We start from the raw sequence: 18,142 nt of genomic DNA, 5'->3' as shown, positions 1-18,142 counted from the left end.
TTTATTCTCCTTAGGAGTCTGACTCAGATCAAGATGGGGAAGATGAGGTATTTAAATGTTTTGTGTGCTGTTTCAAATTAAAAAATATTAAATCACAAGGCCATAACAATGACTGTTAAATTATTTCTTTTCAGAGTGAGAAGAGTGAGAAGAAATGTAAGTTTTTATTCAGTGATATTTATTCCAAATTTAAAAAACGTGTATATTAATTTTTTAGACAAAAACAGAAAGATTAGATACATACCTTTAACTGAGACCAAATTTTGTTCAGTTATTTGTTGTAAAGAAATCTAAATCTTAGAACAGTCCATTAACTGACATTTCATTAACTGTTGGTTGCTAAGTGTGATAGACTAGTGTGAGAACCGTGCTTCTTGTCTGGCTCCACTAACAGTGTGTAGTAACATGTTTTTTGATGGCAGCTATGCTATGGCTGTGTTCCCTCACTGCAGACTTTACTAACCCTCTCCATCTCTTAGCATTTTTCATTTTTCACTGGCTAGATTTTTCTAACAGCCAATCATTGGTTAAGGTCAAAACAATACTTTTTTCATTTTGGCTTAAAATGACTTTGATTAATTCAATTTAAGAACTTAGTCAATTTAAGAGCACAATTATTTTGGTCCTAACAAAATATAAAAAGTATTCATTTTGACCTCTTTTTGTTTGTTTGCATGCGTTCATCTGTTTTATTAGCAGCATGTTAAAAATATTTATTTGCCCTACCCAGAAATACAACCCAAAAATAATAAAAAAAGCTTTAAAATAAATTCTGAAAATAAGATTAAGCCAATATAATAATATATTAAAAAAATTATGTTACACTTACTTTGAATGATTTTACTGCACACTTAATTAACCTGTCACAATGTCACAAGATATCCTGGAAGATACTTGAATGGCCTTTTGTATCTGAGTTACATTGAAATTTTCAGGCTGGACTTGCAAAACGCAGTGGCAGTACTCAAATCTAAGGATATTAGTAAAGTGGAGTCCTTTGTCCATAAGGAGATGCATCATGTTTGCAGCAGATCATGATGACTAAATGGTACTCTACTAAAGATGCTTTAAGGAATTGAATAATTTTGAAACTATGATAGTCATTCAAATTTTCCAATAATTAAACTTTCTTTATTAGCTATGCTGAGCTGTTTAATTGATTATTTGACTTTTTTTTACTGTAAACAGCTGCTAGGTTGTATAGTTTGGCAAAAAAAAAATTTTACTGACAAATAATTTTTATTTTAATGTAGCTTTGTTGGATAGATTATGTCCAATAAAATTAAAGTAAATTTAAATGAAGAAATCATTATTTAGTTGTTAAAAAAAAAACTTTATGTTTCAATTTTCTCTAATTTTGGGTTGCATTTAATAAACAATACCATCTTGTTTGTTCTCTAATTCCGACTATGTACAAAACTGTATTCTAACTAACATCACACATTTTATCTAATCTTCCTTGCACTGAATGCTAGCTGCAAGTGAACATTTCCCCACTTTCATTTGTTTTATTTTACATTGCAATCATTTCTTTGTATGGGCCATAAAGTCACAAAACCGTAACCTTTTTCAAATTAACTATTGTCTAATATAGATCTGCAGTTCTTCTAAATAAAAATATAACTATGCTTTTCACAACAGGTATCGATCTATGATGCTACTTTTGTCTTGAGCTGAGATTGATGCTTTAAAACAGCAAATTACCAGTGACATAGAATTGCTTGGTTTATACAGCACCTCCTTTTTCAGTTGCACTGTAATTCTCTTCTATTCATACCTAAGATGTAATATTATAGTCATACATGACTATTTCAAAAGTAGGCTTGACGATGTTTGCTATTCTGTCGTGTCTGTTCATTTCACATGTAGGTTTCTTTGTTACATCTGTGCTTTTTTATTTTGTTCATGTTAGATTCCAAAACGTGTAGAAAACACAACAGATTCTCATTGTTCCTGTCTACATTTTACCTGCCTTATTTTTTTTCTCCTGTTGGCTTTTGCTTATGCTGTTGCTCCTCTTTTTTATTTCAAACCTTTCTGGACTACTACCCTGTTGGGCCTTTTATCCAAGATTTTCTTATCTTCTGCCCTGTCAGACTTCTTCTTTCACTGTCAACTGAAGATGGATATTTAATGGCATTGTCTTGATGACGATTTTCTAATGTCTCTCTTTCCCACTTGATTTGTCCCATATGTTATCTTCCCTTTTTGGTTATTAAACTTTTTGTCTTTGAAGATGATGAATCTGAGTCTGAGACATTCTCACTGAGAACTAATCAACCACTTGATCCTGCAACTCTTGCAAGTCCAGACCTTCTATCTGACATATCAGATGTCAGAATATCTGCAGTATTTCCAATAGATGTCTATGAGGAGAGAGCTAGAGCTGTAGTGCTGGTTGAAAAAGAGTCATTTGCTGCAGTGGAACACTTTAAAGATAGATCTGCAAAGACTGGAGATATTCAAGAAGAGAACCTCATTTATAGCAGTATGTCAGTGAAAGAAAGGACAGCCATGGTCTCGAAAGTCAGCACAGACATGGGAGAAAACTTTGAACCTGCTGTGAGACGTAGTTCACAAGAAGACCTTGTCCAAGACACATCTGGTCAAGATACTATATTGCAAACAGCACTACAAAGCAAACAGCGTCCCCCAAATATCAAAAAACCTATAAGGAAAAAGCTTAGAGAACGAGAGCTGTCTAGGTGTAGCAGCTCTGAGGGGGAGCTGGAAAGGGTGAGCTCTGAGGAATCTTTGGATGGCGACGTTATTCTTGAAGAGAGCGTTTCAGCTAGCTCAGTTATTCAGCCCCCTGTTTCTCCTTTAATTATTGAGACACCGATAGGGTCCATAAAAGACAAGGTTAAGGCTTTACAAACCAAAGTTGAACAGGAGGACATGCAAAAAACTAGTCAAGGTGTAGCATGTGCAGAGAAATCTTCCATCATCCCAATGAAACGAGACGATGTCATGCCAGAACTTCCACAAGTTCCCAAATCCCCTAAATCTCCTAGATCTCAGACAGAAAGATTAGAGGAGACTATGTCAGTGAAGGATCTAATGAAAGCCTTTCAGACTGGACAGGACCCATCAAAATGTAAATATGGGCTTTTTGAGCATAAGGCACTACTTTCTTCTCACAATGAAACATTGAAATACAAGCTTACAGATACCGAAGAGACACTCACAACAGAGCAGAGTCCAACCTATGAGATTCCTGTCATTTTCAGTCAACAGGAGGATGTGAATAAAGTGGATAAGATGGACATGAAAGACGAACAATTTAGCTCAATCAGAAACACGACTGAGAAGACCATACTGATATCAGAAAGACCTTCCAATGGTAAAACAGTAAAGTTTTCTGATACAGTTCAATATGACTTTGGAAATGAGAGCCCACTGGCAGAGTGCAGAGACAAAGAGCTGCAAGACAAAGAGACACTGTCTGTGAAGGAGAGGATGAAAATGTTCCAATCAGAACAGGATTTCCCACAAAATACCACAGGACTTTCACAACACAAAGACATAGCGTCTTCTAACACACATTTTGTGTCTGAATCTGAATCCCAGGACCAGAGCCTCACAGTTCTTAGTCCACAAGATGACCCCATCTTATATGACAGCACAGAAGATGAAAGAGCAGATTTTGTGCGACGTAAATCTGAGGAAGCAGCAGTTTCAGATGGTTCTCTTTTTGGAAAAACAGCTCCACGTCCTGATTCTGTTAAAAGCGAGACAGTACATATCTGTTGCCAAGGTGAGGAGCAAGGTAAGCCCACTGTGTCTGTGAAAGAACTAATGAAAACATTCCAGGACCCTTCAGCTGAACATGGACACATTCAAAATATTAAAACCAGTGATGTTGCAGCTCCTCAAACACAGAAGGATATTCCAACCCTTACTCCAGTTCACCAACCAGTAAACAAAGAGAACAAGTTTAAAAATGAATCTCAACAAAGTTCTGATGTGACCTATTTTAGAAATACTGATGAAAAAATGGAGAGGATGGATTTCAATGATACAAATATTAGCCTTAAGAAAGAAGCGTCAGATTTGTCAGAGGAAAGCCCAGGGAAAATGCAGTTAGATGGATCCTTCTTAAGCACTTTTAGGAGTTTATCTGAGGAAATGCAAATCAGCCCTGATCGCAGACCTTCTGAGGACTTCAGTGCTGACATAAAGGCTGAACTGGAAGAAAATCCCGAATATCAGCTGTTTAGACAGACTCATACAGTTTCAGATGTCAATTATCAACCGTTGGCCCTTGAAGGGGACGAATCACCTGGTGACTTTGACAGTCCTTGCGATGTGGGAGACATCAGCTCCGACCTTCCTGGGACACCCAAGGATGAAATCTCAGACAAGAGTGTTGATTCCTCCTTTTCTAGGTCAGGAGAAATACAAACTTGTGACACCCACCAAAGTAGAAATAAAAAGACTTTTAGTCTTTCAATAAGTGAAACCAAAGAAGAAAAGAATATTTTTGAGGCAGATGTATTGGCTGATTATGGAAGCAACATATTTTATAGACAAATTGACATAGAAGAAAAAGAAGCCATCATCAGGGACCCAGGACTTCAAGAAATCCAGACGAAGAAGAAAACATCTTACCAAGCATCTGCAGCAGAAAAGGACATGCAAGGGACACTGTTGTTAATGGGAAAGGATTTGGATCAGTGCCCACAGATTAAGTCTTTTGAAAAACATAAAATTGATCAGGAGTGTCAAGAAACAGATGTACTTGAAGAAACAGATGAAGACATTTTAGCATCAACATCTAACGAAAATAAAAAAACATCGATGGGTGAAAGAACACAAGTTTTGACAAAGGAAAATATAGTTATGGGGGCAGGTGAAAAACGAAAGAGTGAACTGGAAAAAGACCAAACATATGAAGATAGTGAAAGTAGTGCATCTGAAAACACAACAGAGGAAATTGGCCATTTGAGGTTGATACAAGAATACAAAAGAGAAGGAGCAAGTTTACAACAATCTGAAACCAAAAAAAATGTGTCAGGTATGTTTTCACATGTCAGTTCTGATGTTCATGAATACATTAAAGAAGCGCCAGTGGGAAGAAAAAGCCATCTGGAAGATGTTCTCCATGAGCAAGTAAAACTGTCTAGAGATCATTCAGAAGAACAAATGGAGGAAAAGAAAAACTCAGAGACTGCTGTGATTTCACCGAAAGAACAAAGAACTATTTCAGTTTTGGAGACTCCATGCCAACAAACTCATACGGAAAGAAAGATATATCCAGAATATTATGTATCTAAGAAAGATACGACAGGCATGTTGTCACATCTCAGCAGTGACCTAGCAGAATATCTCAAAGAAAAGCCAATGATGAGACAAAGTCATTCTGAGGAAGATCTAATAAATGAGCAATGCAAAGAAATAAAGCTAGTAAGAGATTTTTCAAGCGACAGAGAGGAAAACTCGGAGACTCATGTAGTTCAAGTCAAAGAACAAATAGTGTTTGAGACTCAGATTGAACAAGTTTGTGATAAGAGAAAAGGAAGCCCAGAAAAGCCAGTAATTGAGAAAGATATGTCAGGCATGTTGTCACATCTGAGCAGTGACCTGGATGAACTTGTCAAAGAAACACGAGTGACAAGACAAATAAATCTTGTGGAAGATCTGGTAATTGAGAGCTTCAAAGAAACAAAACTTTCAAGAGATGATTTAGAGGGCAAGACTGGGGAAAAGGTAAATGTTCAGACGGACCAGGTTGTAATCAAAGAAGAAACAAAAGCATCTGACCCAGATGCCAAAATTGAACAAGTTTATGTGGAGAGAAGAGGAAACCCAAAAAAGCCAGCAATAGAGAAAGAAATGTCAGGCATGTTGTCACATCTCAGTAGTGACATGAATGAATATATCATCAAAAAACCATTGACAAGTCAAAGTCATCTTGAGAAAGATCTGATAAATGAGACATGCAAAGAAATAAAACTTGCAGGAGACGATTCAGAAGACAAGATTGAGAAAATAGAGAACCTTGAGACTAAACCAGTTGTAGTCAAAGAACAAACACAAACATCTGTATTTGAGAATGAATTTGAACATAATTTGAACGTTGAAAGAAAAGGAAGTGCACAAAATCCAACAGTCATGAAAAATATGTCAGGCATGTTGTCGCATCTCAGTAGTGACCTGAATGAATATGTCAAACAAATACCGATGACTCAACAAAATCTGCCTGAAGAAGATCTGGTCAGTGAGAGTTGCAAAGAAATAAAACTTTCAAGAGATGATTCAGAGGACAAGACTGAGAAAATGGAAAATGCTCAGATTGACCAAGCCGTAGTCAAAGAACAAACAAAAACATCTACTTCAGATGCCCAATTTGAACAAGTTTATATGGAGAGAAAAGGAAGCCCACAAAAGCCAGTTATTGGGAAAGATATGTCAGCCATGTTGTCACATCTCAGTTGTGACCTGGATGAACATTTCAAACAAATACCAGTGACAAGACAAAGTCATCCAGAGGAAGATCTGGTAAATGAGAGCTGCAAAGAAACAAAACTGGCAAAAGGTGATTCAGAAGACAAACCTGGGGAAGAGGAAAATGTCACGGTTGACCAAGCTGTAATCAAAGAACAAACAATACCATCTGTTTCAGAGACCCAATTTGAACAAGTTTATGTCAAAAAAAGAGAAAGTCCACAAAAACCAATAATCATGAAAGACATGTCAGGCATGGTGTCCCATCTTAGTAGTGACATAGATGAATACGTCAGACAAATACCAGTGACAAGACAAAGTCTACTTGAGGTAGATCTGGTCAATGAGAGCTGCAAAGAATTAAAACTGGCAAAAGGTGATTCAGAAGAGAAGCCTGGGGAAGAGGAAAATGTTAAGGTTGACCCAGCTGTAGTGCAAGAACTAACACAATCATCTGTTTCAGAGGTCCAATTTGAACAAGTCTTCACAGAGAGAGAAGGAAGTTCTCAAAAACTAATCATGAAAGATATGTCAGGCATGTTGTCACATCTCACCACTGACCTGGATGAAAATATAAAACAAATGCCAGTGTCTCAACAAAATCTGCCTGAAGAAGATCTGGTCAATGAGAGTTGCACAGAAATAAAACTTGCAAGAGATGATTCAGAGGACAAGACTGAGAAAATGGAAAATGCTCAGACTGATCCAGCCGTAGTCAAAGAACAAACAAAAACATCTGTTTCGGAGGCCCGATTTGAACAAGTTTATATGGACAGAAAAGGAAGCCCACAAAAGCCAGTTATTGAGAAAGATATGTCAGGCATGTTGTCACATCTTAGTAGTGACCTGGATGAACATTTCAAACAAATACCAGTGACAAGACAAAGTCATCCAGAGGAAGATCTGGTAAATGAGAGCTGCGAAGAAATAAAACTGGTAAAAGATGATTCAGAAGACAAGCATGGTAAAGAAGAAAGTGATCAAGCTGACCCAAATGTAGTGCAAAAACTAACACAATCATCTTTTTCAGAGGCCCAATTTGAACAAGTTTATATGGAGAGACAAGGAAGCCAACAAAAGCCAGTAATTGAGAAAGATATGTCAGCCATGTTGTCACATCTCAGTTGTGACCTTGATGAACATTTCAAACAAATACCAGTGTCGAGACAAAGTCATCCAGACGAAAATATGGTAAATGAGAGCTGCAAAGAAACAAAACTGGTAAAATATGATTCAGAAGACAAGCCTGGGAAAGAGGAAAATGTTCAGGCTGACCCCAATGTAGTCAAAGAACAAACAAAACAATCTGTTTCAGAGGCCCAATTTGAACAAGTTTATATGGAGAGAAAAGGAAGCCCACAAAAGCCAGTAATTGAGAAAGATATGTCAGGAATGTTGTCCCATCTCAGTAGTGACCTGGATGAACATTTCAAACAAATACCAGTGACAAGACAAAGTCATCCAGAGGAAGATCTGGTAAATGAGAGCTGCAAAGAAATAAAACTGGCAAAAGGTGATTCAGAACACAAGCCTGGGGAAGAGGAAAAGGTTCAGGCTGACCCAAATGTAGTCAAAGAACAAACAAAAACATCTGTTTCAGAGACCCAATTTGAACAAGTTTATATGGAGAGAAAAGGAAGCCCACAAAAACCAGTTATTGAGAAAGATATGTCAGGCATGTTGTCCCATCTCAGTAGTGACCTGGATGAACTTTTCAAACAATTACCAGTGTCGAGACAAAGTCACCCAGTGGAAGATCTGGTAAATGAGAGCTGCAAAGAAACAAAACTGGTAAAAGATCATTCAGAAGACAAACCTAAGGAAGAGGAAAGTGTTCAGGCTGACCCAGATGTAGTGCAAGAACTAACACAATCATCTTTTTCAGAGGCCCAATTTGAACAAGTTTATATGGAGAGAAAAGGAAGCCCACAAAAGCGAGTAATTGAGAAAGATATGTCAGGCATGTTGTCCCATCTCAGTAGTGACTTCGATGAATATTTCAAACATAAACCAGTGACAAGTCAAAGTCATCTTGAGGAAGATCTGGTAAGTGAAAGCTGTAAGGAAGTAAAACTTGCGAAAGATGATTCAGAAGACCAGGTTGAAGATAATTTAAGTTTAGCTTCTTCATCACATCTCAACATACAGGGGTCTTTTCAAGTTTCAAGTACTCATAGCACACTAAAACGACCATCTGATTTAGGCAGCCTTCAGACTCAGGGGTTTGATGACTCGGATCAGGAACCATGCCATCAGGATTCATTAGAGTCCAGTCCTCTTATGGAAGACAGATCATCAAAGTCTCCCGATTCCATTGAGCCAAGCCCCACTAAAGAATCTCCATGTCAAGACTCTCTTGAAGGAAGTCCTACTCAACCAAAGGAACAACCATTTCAAATGCCAGTACAGACAGCTGTGTATGAAGATTATGCTTCCCAGCTCAAAGCTTGTTTTGCTTCTGATAAATCCATTTATACAGAGGAATCTGGCAACACTACACAAGAAAACATGACTGTAATCCCACAAGTGGATAGTAAAGTGATGGATGATCAGTCTACACATGAATTAACTGGGTTCAGTATGTGGTCAAACGAGGGTGTTCACACACTCATTAGGCAAGACTCTCTTGGTAGTAATGACAGTGAGAATGACACCACCAATAAACAACACACTCCAGAAGAGGAGATGTTTAAAATAGCTGTAAAGATCAAAACATTTGATGAAATGGAACATGAATCCAAAGTGAAGAAAGACAAATTGGTAGATGTCCCTTCTCTATCTGATGAAAGTGCAGTGGATCTAAATTTTGGCCCAGCTACAAGGGCTTCCTTAACAGATGTGCTACACCAAAGCTCTGAAAACCAAGTAGCAGAAAGCTCTAATCAGCCAGTTGAAAATTCACTGTGTGTAATTTCAAGTCAGAAAGAGGAACCTGAGAGAAGTGTCTCTGTGCCCCAAGTAGCAGAAATACACAAAGACATGAGAGAAGGTGTGAGTTCTCAAGTAGCAAAAGCACCTTTTCCCTGCACTGTGAGAAATGAACATACCTTATCCAGTGGCTTTGCAAATGAGACAGTATTAACAGATGATTCAGAGTTTAACAATGAACCCCAGGACTACGGAACTATTGAAGTAGAAGACGTCACATTATGTTGCAGTTACGATGATGTGACCTTAAGGGAACATACTGAGGGTGAGCAACAAGTGCCTCTTGACACTTTGGAGGACACAACAAAACCTGAAAAAATAATTGTGCAGACACCAGGTGGGGAGAAAAGCCCCAGTCCATTTCAGTTTCAGGAAGGAAAGCTATTTGAAATGACTCGGGGTGGAGCTATTGATATGACAAGAAGAGCCTTTGATGAGGAAGAGGAATCATATTCATTCTTTCATGTCGAGGAATATCCAGTTGAGGAGGCTGTTTTGGAAACAACTGCTTCAGACACAACTCTTCAAGGGACCCCAAGATCACAGCTAACTCCAGATATCTGTGATGTAACATCCAGTCCTGAATCCAAAAGTACGACAAAAGCCTCTCTTGAAAAGTCAAAGCTTGAGAAATCGCTTCAAAATGTGGATCTGTGTAGCCTTACAAACCCCAACCTTACCTCTCCAAATGCTTTTACAGATATTTCAACAGAGGCTGAAAGTCTCAAAAACCTTGGGCTGGACTATCTGGACAGCACAATAGCTGACCTTCAGCTAGATGCATCTGCTGAATCTGAAAAGAATTCTTTAGATTCCTCATCATCTGATGATGATGATGAGCTTGATGAAGATGAAGACCAATGCTCAGTCATAGAAATGAGAAATCATCAACGCTCACCCCCACCCCTGGATTTCAAAGAAACCCCCAAAGATAGAGAGGAAATATCAGTGAGAGAACCACAGCTTTCAGAGCTTGTTCAAGTTCGAGAAGCAGGAGAAATCCTAACTTTTAGTCGTAGAACTAGATCTGAGGATAACACAACTAAGGCCTTTAGTAAAGAAGGTAGGAGTTATTCTGAGAGTACTCAACCCTCTAATATATTAACTATTCCTCCTTCCAAACCTACTACCATTATCCAGGAGAAAGCTTTAGCTGATTGGATTTCTTCAAGTTCTCCTCCAATAAATGAAACATCTGTGAGGTCTTCTTTAGAGACCGATGAAATGAGCAGCACTAGTCACATGAGTTCAGATTCTGTTATATTTACATATGACATCCCAGCCTCCCAAAGTTCAGATTCTGATGGCAGTCAGTTGCCAGTTGTACATCCATCCTGCGGAACAGAGGATGTGTTTGAGTCCAGGCCTGCCTGGGATGACACAGTGGAAACTCAGATGCAGAGAATCGGTGATGATCAGACTCCAGAATTTACATCAGGTATGGTTTGAGATGAATTAGGCTTTTGATCTATCTTCTCTCTTCAGCAACGAGATCCGTTTTTTTTTTTAGAGAAGATTCTCTCCATTACCCATTTACTGTTATTTTTTCAACATTGGGATTTGTTTCTTCCCATTTTATATTGTTGCCTTATTTTGTTTGTGTCCATGTGCACGTGGGTATTACATTTGGTAAGTTATTGCTGTGTCTGAGGACAAAGCAATTCTAAGACTGAAACTAGAAAATTTTGATACAAGTCTATTGCAATGTTGGGATTATGTACTAATAACCCACTTTTACTAATGTTAATCAACTCAGTGAACCATTTGCATATATTGACTGACACATTAACAACACTGCTTACACTAATGGCCAACAAGCATGTTTGGTTTTGTTTATGTGATTAGGTAGTAACTGTGCATAAGCAAACCAAGTTTTGTGTTATCATCCATATAGACATCACATGTCCTCATTGACGTTACAGCCTATAGCATAGATTCCTCAGGAAATCACATTTTGTATTTATCCAGAATGATATTTTATGTAATGTGTTTATGTTGCATTTACTGTTAAAAAGAGTTGGCGTCTTCATTAGCTGGACATCTCCATTTATGTTTTGGCTATGATTGAATCTTTTAGCTGACTGGCAGGATGACACTGACAGGAAAGAAGAAACTTTAGCAATCATTGCAGATCTTCTTGGCTTCAGCTGGACTGGTAAGCCATTCATTTTCTACAGCTATTTACTGCTACAAAGAAACGATGTCAATGCATTGATAGCAAACACAATAGATTCTTTTTAGAAACATGTTTATGGATTTAGTAACATAAATGGAGCAGGGCACATTAACCGTCTGCTTTATTAACTAAACCCTACTGGCACCAAATTGAGGCCCTGTCCCGTTTGGCATCTGAACTTTTTTTTTTTTTTAATAGAATTTATTCATTTCATTTAAAACAAAACAGATGCTATACATACAAAAAAAAGAATATACAAAACACAAATAAAATGAAAGGTAGCAGAAGAAGAATAAAATTCTTAATATCTGCCCCTTTTTTCCAAAATAAACAAATTCAAACAATGATAGTTTTCAATTAATAAAACATAACAAAAAAGAAACATCAACTCCTTCTTGTGCAACAATTGCTATGATTGCACATTATACAATTGTATATGTCTTCAACAACTTAACTTTTATCATTCTCTTAAATATATCTATCGAGCCAGCATTTTTATAATCACTTTCCAGATTATTCCACAATCTTATACCTTGTACTGATGTACATCGGTCCTTCAAATTTGTTCGAATCTTGGGCTTTACAAACATTTCTATACCCTTAAGATTGTAATTACTTACTCTCTTAACGAAGTTTAATTGCATATTAAGAGGTAATAAGCTTTTATGAGCTTTATACATAACCTGCAAAATATTGTAATCAACCAACTCATAAAATTTCAATAATTTCAATTGACAAAATAAAGCATTTGATGGGTGATTATAATGTTTTCTGGTGATACATCTTATTGCTCGTTTCTGTAAAATATAAATGGGATTTGTAATTGTTTTACATGCTTTCCCCCAGACTTCAATACAGTAAGTCAGGTGTGGAGCAATTATTGCATTATATAACATAAATAAAGCTTTGTCATGAAATAAATTCCTTACTTTATACAATACTGCCATGGATCTTTAATTCTTCATAGCATAGACATTCACAAAACACCAGCATTTTTGGTTCATATTCCTCCATAGCATCATGTTGTTACTGCAGATTTATTAACTATACAATTACTGTGATGTTCTTGTTCCACCATATCACAAAGAATACTCTACTGGATTGACAGCTAGTGATTGTGTGTCTATTGGATTACTGTAAACTCACTGCCATGCCATGTTTAAGAAACAGACTTGAGAAGATTATATTAATATGTTAATACATAATTTATCAAAGCCTATAACCAGCATGAGTACATGCTGGTTATAACCAGCATGTACTCATGCTGGCATGTACTTTCCATTCCTTATAACCAGCATGTACTCATGCTGGTTATAAGGAATGGAAAGGGTTTGCAACAACATACTGTCCATTTGCACCAAGGGGCCCAAAGTTTGTCAAAAAAATATATCTTCGCACCATTACATCACTATCAGCAGCCTGAGCCTTTGTTTTATGTACTTTTGTATATGTTTTAGCTTTTCTTTCTACTGTCTTGAACCAGTGTGCTCTTTCTTATTTAACGTTTAACATCAATAAAGCAAAACCAGCTGTTTCTACAATGCACAGCTCAACCGTCTGGGAACAACAACCATACCAGCTTTAAAGCCCCTTAAATCCCCGTAAATCTCCTTTTATACCCATTCTGATGCTCAGTTTGACCTTTCCCAAACAGCCTTCAACCTGTGTTGAGACTTAAATCCATTAGGTTTCTTCCATGTAATCTGTTGATTCATTATCAGTGTCAACATGCAATTTAATATGTACCTAATGATGTGACCAGTGAGCCAAAAGTTGAAAAAATATGTTTACGTACACTGTGGGTTTTTTTTCATTAATTTTAGGTCAAACTAAATGTTTCATGTTTTAAGGTAATTAGGTTTAGCTAAATTATTTATATTCTCTAAATATTAGTCATGAAAGATCAAAATGATTTTGGAGAAGAAGTTTACACTAAAATATTATGCCTTTAAACAAATTGGAAAAGCCCAGATAAAAGTGGCTTCGTAAGCTTCTAATCCTTCTGCTATTTTACAACATTTGAATTGATTGGAGGGATATCTGAGGATGTATATGTAAGTGAACATCTCAAACACACAGCTTCCTTCTAGGATATAAAGGAATATTAAAAGAAATATTTTAATATGAAAATGTCAGGTTGTCAGAGAAGGACCTATAGTCCTCCAGAAGTCTGATTCATCTGTACATATAATTTGTAAATGGCTGAAGGTGCCGTTTCATCTGTAGTATGCAAGTAAAAAGAATGAGAACACAGAATTGTCGTAATTTTATTTTTTTCTAATTATTCTGGTAATTAGTAACTACAAATAGATAACATGAGATGTTTAATCTGATTTAATGGCAGTCAGTGAGTGAAAATGTTTGTTTTCATGCAGTGCATTTCAATGTCTACTTTTAAATCAATGTCATATCTATGTCCACATTACCAAAACAAAACTCACTGTATTTACTACAAGTATGTTTCTTCAACCTTTTTGTCTGTTCCTTTGTTTTTAATAACATCAGAGCTGGCAAGGGAACTGGAATTCAATGAGGATGACGTTCAGCAAGTCAGAACAGAGAATCCTAATTCCCTGCAAGAGCAGAGCCATGCCTTGTTGCAACGATGGGTTGAACGTGAAGGCAAACACGCTACAGGTATTTACCTTTAAAAATTGTATTACATGTTTTAATTTGAACATTTCTAGTTGGGTTTTTTTTTTTATGGCAGTTATTTTTACAAACTTTAGGCACTGCACATTTAAGACACCAGAAGCCAGATTTGTTGCGTTACTGCTCAAAAAGTAATTTTTTTCTTAAGTTATTTTTTAAGTCACTCTTGCCATCACATAGTTGTTAACTGAATGTGAAAGAACATGTGATGTTTCTTTGTCAGTGAGAATACTGTAAATACAATTGCTAAACATTGTTAATGTGCAACAAAAGCATTGCAAAGGCTTATTGGAGTTGGTCTATTGTTGTTATTTCCTGGGACCTAGTGAACGCATACAGGAATGTTGTTTCTGTTGTATTCCTGCTAGGAGATTGTCAAAAAGAATTTCTTAATCCATTATCCACAATTCTTAATGTTTAAACAAAATATATGTTTTTTCTGCAGAGGATAGCCTGATAAAAAGACTAACGAAGATCAATCGGATGGACATAGTCCATCTTATTGAAACCCAGATGAACAAGTCAGTTCAAGAGCAAACATCAAGGACATATGCAGAGATAGAAAAGACTCTTGACCACAGTGAAGGTAACAGAACCTTTAAGTCATTTCAAACACCTAGCTCTATTATGTATGTTAACATGTACTTTAATCCAGGGTCTATTTTTTCCAGTCTCAGTAGCTCTATCTTCAGTGCAAGAGGATACAGACAGCCCAAGAATTGTGAGGAGGGTAGAGTCAGACCGCAGACCACCCCCAGCTGTGTCTGAAGAAGACCTCTCAGTTGCCTCCTTATTGGACATTCCTTCATGGGCAGAACCTGCAGGACAAACTCACTCAGAAAGCATGCACGGAGACTTATTGGAGGAGTCCGAAATCCCACAGTAAATCAATAATTAGAATTATTATTGACTCAGCAAAATTGGTTGGAATTTAAATGTGAACTGTTTCTACAGACATATGGCATATAATTTAAGAAATCCCTCTTAAAACTTTAGAACACTTAAGTTTGCAAGACAAATTAAATGTCAAGTTTTCCAACTTAAAATAATATTATATTGTTATGATAAGCCTATTGTTATGATAAGCCTATTGTGGTCCATCCCCTCTCAAAATCTGGATTTTTCATTACATTCCTAGTAATTATCTATTCATGATGTTTGAATCTTGTAATCAAAACCATGCTGTTTGGCCTATTCTTTTCTCCCAACAGTGAACTGAACCCTAATCTGTGGACCTCAGAGGATGTGATTGCACAAGAATCCACTAGTCACTCAGATGAGCAAGTAAGTACACAAGTCAGTACAAAAGAAGCAACACTGAAGAGCCAAGCATCTCAGGTGAAACATCAGCAAGTTTCAAGTTGTAATGAAGGGGATTGCCTCAGATCTGGCCAAACTGGCCTCTCATTCAAAGGTGACTATTGTCAAACATCACTGTTGATGCAGTGTGTTTGTAAGGATATGGAAAGCAAGTCACCAGAAGTTATGAAGGGACCATTATCCATTTCTATCAGAGACTTCAGTTTGAGCCTGTCTGAATCAGACAAAGTCGAAAGTGACTTTACTGAGCTTTCTGATGAGTTCAACTGCACTCCCTTGCTTGGTATTACAGAAGTGACTAGAACTAGCCAAAGAAGACTCTATGAACCAATATCACAAACCATGGTAACACAGTCAACTCTGGCTCAAGATGACACCACAGATGTAGCACAAAAAAGTATGGCACCTCAGAAGGAACCTGATGATGTACTACATACTAATTACAAGATTCCACATGTTTCAAGTTTGGACTTGGAAGTAAAAGCTGTCAAGTCATGCAAGAACAAAAATCCAAAAGACCAAGTACAAATGGATGATATACCCTTTATTGATGAAGATGATATTAAGTCCAGTGAATCTGTTTTCAGCATGGTGAAATCTGACAAAAAACTGAAAATTCAAACTCATATGCCATATAATCATCCAAAGTGTACTTGCACTCATTTGACATGTGACTCAACTGATAGACGTACTAATTTATGTCCTTTTCCAGAATATAAAGATACTGACACTAAATCTAAAACATCCCACACTCCTGAGCTGGATATTACTCCCTCAGGTTTTTTCTCACACATTAAACCTGAAAATGATAGAATAACTGAGACTTCACAATCTGTTGTTTTAGATTTCTGCCCTTTCACTCCTAATTATTTGGTGTCTAAGGAACAGCATGACTCATTTTCACCAATTAGTGAAGTAGACCCTTTCAAAGATGACATATGGATGACAAACACAAGTGTGTCCAGGCAATCATCTCCTGAATCTGTCATGTCGATTAGCGATTACAGAGCAATGTCACCTGATTCTCCACTAGGTACCAAATGGTTTTTACCTGTAGACTTTTCCAACACATGGGAAGGCTGTCGAGAACTTTCTGCAATGTCTGACAGATGTAGCTCAACAGACATTAATCAGATTTACAATGAGAACACATTGCACACACAGACATCTGAAGATGAACAAAGAATATGTCCAGAAGAGTTCACAGTGCCTGTGATTTCAACTTCCTATTTTTCAGAGTCTTTTGAGTCATGGAATTGCAGTAGGCCACTGTCCTCAAACTCTCAAGCAGCTAAGCTTTCTGAAGCTGTTTCAGATGTTTCACATAAGAGGATAGAAAGAAAAACTCTCTCACCTGTGTCTTCAGAAATTGAAAGTGATGATACTTTAATAGAGTTTACATTACTTGATAGAAAAGTATTTTCACCAGAATTATTAACCTCTAATCAAGGAACAGAGAGAGGTTGTAGACCATTTTCGCCAGAATCTCAGTCCTCTCAGTGCAGCTTCTCATTTCTTGATCTCATATTCTCAGAACCAACTCGCTCCCAACTGAGGAGTCAATACTGTGATTACTTCTTACATTATTCAGGAGAGAACCAAACATCCCCACCAATGATCAAGTGTTTTCATGCTATTATGCACAGTGAGAAGTTGTATCCAGATATATTCTTGAAAAAACAATTAGACAATTCAGATAGTCAGTCTCCAACAAACTGGACCATGTCAAATGATAATCTTCCGTCATATTTTCCATGTGTACAATACAGTGTTCAGAGATGTGTAAATTTAAAATCCTCTAGAAGTGCTCCTATGCCATATCCTAATGACTGGACTAGAGATCAGATAGAAGAAAAGGAAAAACAAAGAGCACCTGACAACATAAGTGAAGAAGTGTTTTGTGAAAGTGAAAAGTTAAAATCCTCATATTTAAGAAGTGAAAAAATAAAACTCGAAACACCAAAGGATAGAAAAGAATCTAACATGTGTTCCTGGAATTCTGTTCTTGAGCCACAGTCCTCTAAAATGGTATCAGTACTAGGTCAACAAGAAATTGATGTGGCAAATATATGGCAAACAGAAGGTATGGATGCAGATCTGGAGGGAGACTCTGCAGAAAAGGGAGCTAAAAAGAAAGACACAAAAGCATATAAAACAAATAATTCTGTTGAAACAGCAACAATGCAAAAACAAATAAAAGTCTTTGAGCTGGTAACAAAACCAAGATATATATTACATTTTCAGAATACACCCGAAACACTGTCAAACAAAAGATTATCAATATTTGAGGAAAATGAGACTGAAGAAAGTGTTAACAATTTTAATCATACAAAGACAACTGAAGAGATTGAAAACAAACTGCATTCAACACTCTCTTGTTCTCCTGATTTAGATTCCAAATACTCTAGTAAATTGGTAACTTTCCCTGAAAGAAATACAGAGACCACGCTTTTGACATATGGCCATTACAAAATTTCAGGTGTAACAGTAGCTTCTTCTCCACCGCTCTCTATATTGAGGCCTCTGACGTGTGCAGAGGTTGTTCGAGGTATTTCCTTAAAATCACAATCAGAATCTTTATCGGATCTCGGGGAGTTGTATTCAGAAGATGATTCATCT

At 36.9% G+C, this 18,142-nt stretch overlaps 1 protein-coding gene across 18 annotated transcripts in view; it reads left to right on the top strand.

Moving 5' to 3' along the window:
- Window positions 1–18,142, top strand: part of LOC103469399 (ankyrin-3-like) — a 67,368-nt gene that overhangs the window by 39,992 nt on the left and 9,234 nt on the right. For 16 of the 18 annotated variants that reach the window (XM_008417165.2, XM_008417150.2, XM_008417142.2 and 13 more), the window contains 8 exons: window positions 15–47; window positions 135–156; window positions 2,237–10,813; window positions 11,453–11,530; window positions 14,057–14,188; window positions 14,649–14,789; window positions 14,875–15,085; window positions 15,415–15,487. In XM_008417165.2, the coding sequence (XP_008415387.1) occupies window positions 15–47; window positions 135–156; window positions 2,237–10,813; window positions 11,453–11,530; window positions 14,057–14,188; window positions 14,649–14,789; window positions 14,875–15,085; window positions 15,415–15,487 (9,267 nt within the window). The remainder of the gene's footprint in view (window positions 1–14; window positions 48–134; window positions 157–2,236; window positions 10,814–11,452; window positions 11,531–14,056; window positions 14,189–14,648; window positions 14,790–14,874; window positions 15,086–15,414; window positions 15,488–18,142) is intronic. The other 2 variants (XM_017305049.1, XM_008417173.2) reach the window with 2 other exon arrangements.

This window comes from Poecilia reticulata, linkage group LG1 (genome assembly GCF_000633615.1).
Source record: "Poecilia reticulata strain Guanapo linkage group LG1, Guppy_female_1.0+MT, whole genome shotgun sequence".
Lineage (NCBI taxonomy): Eukaryota > Metazoa > Chordata > Actinopteri > Cyprinodontiformes > Poeciliidae > Poecilia > Poecilia reticulata.
Note: the sequence above shows the minus strand (reverse complement) of the source record. Positions and strands in the feature narration are given on the sequence as shown.